General features: G+C 43.9%; 1 protein-coding gene across 1 annotated transcript in view; it reads left to right on the forward strand.

The window, feature by feature from the left end:
- The first annotated feature begins 1,779 nt into the window (after nucleotides 1-1,779).
- Nucleotides 1,780-5,034, forward strand: part of SEC61A2 (Sec61 alpha 2 subunit (S. cerevisiae)) — a 23,897-nt gene continuing 20,642 nt past the window's right edge. The window contains exons 1-2 of the mRNA XM_004691249.2: nucleotides 1,780-1,902; nucleotides 4,122-4,189. Of these exons, the coding sequence (XP_004691306.1) occupies nucleotides 1,896-1,902; nucleotides 4,122-4,189 (75 nt within the window). The 5' untranslated portion in view covers nucleotides 1,780-1,895. The remainder of the gene's footprint in view (nucleotides 1,903-4,121; nucleotides 4,190-5,034) is intronic.

The raw sequence follows: 5,034 nt of genomic DNA on the forward strand, positions 1-5,034 counted from the left end.
ATAGTCCTGATGGACTGGCACATTGTGCTTACACAAAAGTCTTAGTAGCATGAGGTAGTAGAAAGAAGTATGTTGGAAAGGTACTTCACATAAATTATTAGGGTTATAGCTCATTCCCAGGCCCTTACTGCAAACACAGAGGTGTCTAGAAATAATCAGAAAAACATAGGATACTTCTCTGTCAATTAGATTTTTAAAAAAAGATTTATTTACTTATGCACACAAGAATTGGGGTACAGGCCAGAGATGCAGAGCTGAGAGGAATCACCAGAGACAGAGTGGGGAGCCGAATAGGCAGATGGAGTGAAATACACCGCTGAGGGGAGCAGCAGGAGGGCCAGGAGAGGGCTGCTATGCCATGTGGGTCACTCCCTTCGTGGGGGAGTGAACTAGTTGCTGCTGTGGCCACAGAGAGCCCCACAGTGCTGTGTGTTTTTTTGTTTTTGTTTTTTTAAAAGATTTATTTATTTGTGCATACAGAACTGGGGTACAGGCCAGAGGCTCAGGGGCGGTGAGAGGCTTCACCAGAGACAGAGTGGGGAGCAGAACAGGCAGACTGACAAAGTACACTGCTGAGGGGAGCAGCGGGCAGGTCAGGAGAAGTCTGCTGTGCCATGTGGTCACCTCCGGGGCAGGCGGGGATCGAACTCATGCGGAAGTGGCTTTAGCTTCTTGGTGCAGTGCTTTAACCCGCTGTGCCACCAGGGAGGGCCCACAGTGCTGTATTTTAACCTGTTGGGAGGACCCCCAGGGAGGACCCTGTCAATTAGATGGTTACATTAGTGTCTATTGAAAGAACAATATATGCACGAAATTAGCTCTCCAACTGGTATCAAAACTATTGAAGTAAACTACAGGTCACTATAGAAGACAGAAAAAATAATTGAGCCTGTTCCTGTATGTAGTAGGGGAGATTAGACAAGGACAGAAAAGACAAAAAGTGAGCTAAAAATTAAGTCATGGTATGTGAGATTAACACTTTGACAGAATATATGTATCTATTTCAACAGCAGTAAGCTTGCAGAGGTTTAAATTGTGAGTAAAGAAAAAGCTTATTATGCGTCATGCTCTGAAATTTTTGGAGGTGGCTATTGTCCTTATTTTATCTTTGTAACTCAGCAAGATTCTTTGCCCAGAGCCATTAAATCGAGCCGAGATTAAATGTAGGGCTGAATGATTTCTAAAACAGTGCTTTCCCTTAAACCACGCTGGATAAAAGTTCAGACAAACATAATCCTGATTTATTTTCAGAGAAGCTGAAGGAGCATACACAGTAGTGGAGAGTTCTTAAGCTATTAACTATAGACACGGTGACACAAATTTTTGAAAACGTCAAAAGGCCCTGATAAAATGGAAACAAAAAATAAGGTTGTTGGGTTACACCAGCTCTTAGCGAGGCTCAATCCCAGGTCTGGAAATCGGAACCCAGAGTCCGTCCTCTTGGAGCAGCCGAGCAGCCGCTTTGGCTGGGTCCAGACCCACCCCGCCTGGCTGCATCCAGACCGCGACATTTCTTGGTGGGGCACCCAGGAGACCTGGGCCCAATGTAGTGGTACAGAAATGGGGGTTACTTGGATACCGAGCTCGGAAATGTGCCTTGAAGGGTAGATCCCGGCCGCCCAGTCAGGTAGAGGCTCCCGAACTGGGTCTGCAGGAGCAAGCTCAAAGGCAGCGCCGGCTGTAGCCATGGCAACGAGGCAGACGTCGCGCTAGGCTGCTGCCAACCGCCCAGACCCCGTCAAGGGGCGGGACGGGCGCGAGTCACGTGCCCAGGGGCGGAGTCTGCGCGGGGCTGGCCGAAGCGAGTCGGGAGCGGGCGCGGAGGCCCCAGCAGCGGGACCCCAGCGAAGGCAGTGCCAGGCCGCTGTGCCCCCCCGGGCCGCCCAGCCACCGCCATGGGCAGTAAGTTGCGGCGGCGCCCCAGGGCTAGTGGGAAGGCGGCTAGAATGGGGCACTGACCCACGGCGCGGATCCGGCCGGCTGCGGGCTGTGGGATGGGCAGCCGCTCGGGGTCGTCCGCCCCGCGGGTTAGGGAGGCGCGGGCCGCGCGGGGCCGCTGTGGAGGGCGCGGGCCGGGAACCTCGGCCGAAGCCCCTTCAAGCCCTGCGAGGCCTTGTCGTGGACCACTGCGGGACCAGGACCGGGAGGCCTGGGGTTTGCGCTCCGTAGGTGGCAAGGAGCGGAGGATGGCGCGGCGAGGCCATTGGTTTGGGGGGGCGGGGAGTTAGAGAACTGGGTGAAACCTGGACCACTTTTAATTTCTTAGGAGTTTATTAGAAAACGATCTTTCTTATTAGCATGTCGCCCTTCCTTTGCCTGTTTGTGGTGATGAATAAGACCCTCTGACTTGTTTAATTTTTTTTTTAATGTGATGCATGGTTTGTATTTTAGGGGAGGAAGGGAATGTGATCCTAATTTTTCTTAACATTTTCATTTCAGTCATTCTACAGTTAGCCTTTTCTGAAAAACGTTGTAAAAGCCTTAGGAGCAGGGCCTTGTATTATGGGGATCTTTTGCGGGCCTTTTCTTAAACACTCAACACTACATATATTCGTACATACAACATAGCTCCAAGGTGTTTGTTAGATGAATGGGTAATTCAAGCTGTGCACCCATTGGCCAAACTAGGGGACTTTCTCGGTGAAAGCTGGAAAGGAAGTAGAGACATCCCCCCTCCCATCAACCTTGAATTTATAGTATAATCGGTAAAATACTGCAACACAAGGGGGTGGGGAGTGATTACAAGCCGACAAGTAAAGAGGCATTGCTTGAACAGGAATACTCCAAGACAGGTGATAATAAAATACCGAGAAGTCTGGTAGGTGGCATCATAGACTGAAAGGAGAAGAAAGAGATGAAGAGATTCCAGGAATTTTCCCCATGTGATTGATAACTTGTTTTGCAGTAAAGATGAATTTTTTCAGAATTCACATTTGCTTTGCAATTACAAGTCCAAAATGGTTCTTGGCTGCAAACATCTGCTTATGAGAATTTCTGAATTCTTTATCAAACATTAGTAAGTGCCATCATTTTGAGGGTTTTTATTAAAAGATAGTACTTTAGACTTTTGAGTAACTGAGGAAATTACTCATCAGTTTTAAATAATTTTCATATGTTACTATACAGGATTCAGTGTCTGTAGGAGAAGATGCTCTTAAGTAATAACTAGCTGTGACTTCTGGTGTTTCTGCACATTTCAGACCTTGGCAAAGACTTAAGTGTGAGAGATTATTATCTTCATCCTCCAATTCTTTGGCAAGACTTCAGTCATTCCAAGTGATAATATCTATACTTAAAGACCTTGACTTATCTTTTTTATATTCTCAGAGTAGTTTGGGAAAACAATACTGTCTAATGAAATGTAATTTTCATTCTCTGGCTGATTATATTGTACATGAACAAGTATATTGAGATGATTAAGTGGAAGAACACCATGCAATGAATACTAACTTAATGAAATGAAGTAGAGATTGTATATTGTAAAAGTTACCTTTCTGAGGTCATTGCATGGGTTTTCTCACTTAAGCATTTCCCAACTTAAATTAAGTCAGTTCTGATGTTCCAATCCATTTTTCTGTTGTACTTTTACTCTTCTGATGGCCTCCTGTTTTCTACTGTAGTATATTGTGTGGGTACCATAATAGACTGCATTTTTTTCTTTATTGATGTTAGGGTGTTCATTCAATCACTTTTCTTGGTATATATCAAAGGGCTGGATGCAAGCATGAGCTTGTTATTGCTTCTTGTTATTTGCTTCTAGTAATTAGCCCTTAAACCTTTTAGATTTCTTGGTGCGTGAATTGTATCTCCTCCTTATATATTTGAGGATTAATGTGCATTAGGATTAATGTAGTTGGTGGGTTGCTTGTAACAGAAAATTTGTTTTGGTACTATAAAAAGACATCCCTTTTTTTTTTTGCTTTTAAAAAAAATTAATAGTTTATTTTTACATCCTTTTGTGCCTTTTTCCATCTCAGTTGTAATCCCCATGGGCTTCTCATCACCAAATCATCCATGTGCCATCACCATAGTCCAGTGCACTTCCCTCCCCCCACCATTTTTTAAAAAGACATCCCTTTTTAAAAATTTAATGATAGTAATATTTATTCTTTTTTTAACAGTCAAATTTTTAGAGGTTATCAAACCTTTCTGTGCAGTTTTACCAGAAATTCAGAAACCTGAAAGGAAGGTAAGTGTAATTTTTCAGTAATATAGAGGTTAACTGAATTAGCTTTACTGAATTAGCAAGATTGTCTTACTTCCCCGTACCCTTTCTGGTTGTAATTGGAAAAATATTACTCTTTCTTCTTGCAGTTGGACAAAACTGTTAATCGTACAAATCTGTTTATGTTACTGTAGATTCTTTACTGGTATCATAGAAACATGTTCTTTACGTTGTAACATTTCCATAACAAGTCTCTTTGCCTCTGTTAGATAAGATATAGTATTCTCTTGGCTATCCTGTGTGTAGTCATACTTTATAATTGCTGTCATGAACTGTGCTTTTCCAGAGGTGCAGGGGGTGAGAGAATTCACCAGACACAGAGTGGGGAGCAGAACAGGCAGATCGACTGAAATACACTGCTGAGGGGAGCAGTGGGCAGGTCAGAAGAGGTCTGCCACACCACATGGGTCACCACCCCCCCCCAACCCCTCACCCCCAAATGGAAATTGAACTCATGTTGCAGTGGCTTCCGACAGCTTCATAGTGCTGCATTTTAACCAGTTGCGCCACCAGGGAGGGCCCCTGAACTGTGCTTTTTAATGATGTGATCCACCACACTATGAATGACACAATCTACTATGTTCATTTTTGATGAGTATTCCTGGTTCACATAAATGAATTGTGATTGTTTAAGTATGTACTTCATTTTTTTGATGATTCATTCAATGCAAAGAAAAATCATACAAACACATTTAGAAGCTAATGCGACTAATTGCTCTTTTATCATTGCACACTTTTAGAGCTTAGCTGTACAATTTCAGGATACTGTTCATTCAAGATCCCAGACATTCATCTTCTGTCTTCTAATA

The sequence above is a fragment of the Condylura cristata genome, unplaced genomic scaffold (genome assembly GCF_000260355.1).
Source record: "Condylura cristata isolate star-nosed mole 26May11 unplaced genomic scaffold, ConCri1.0 scaffold00030, whole genome shotgun sequence".
Classification (NCBI taxonomy): domain Eukaryota; kingdom Metazoa; phylum Chordata; class Mammalia; order Eulipotyphla; family Talpidae; genus Condylura; species Condylura cristata.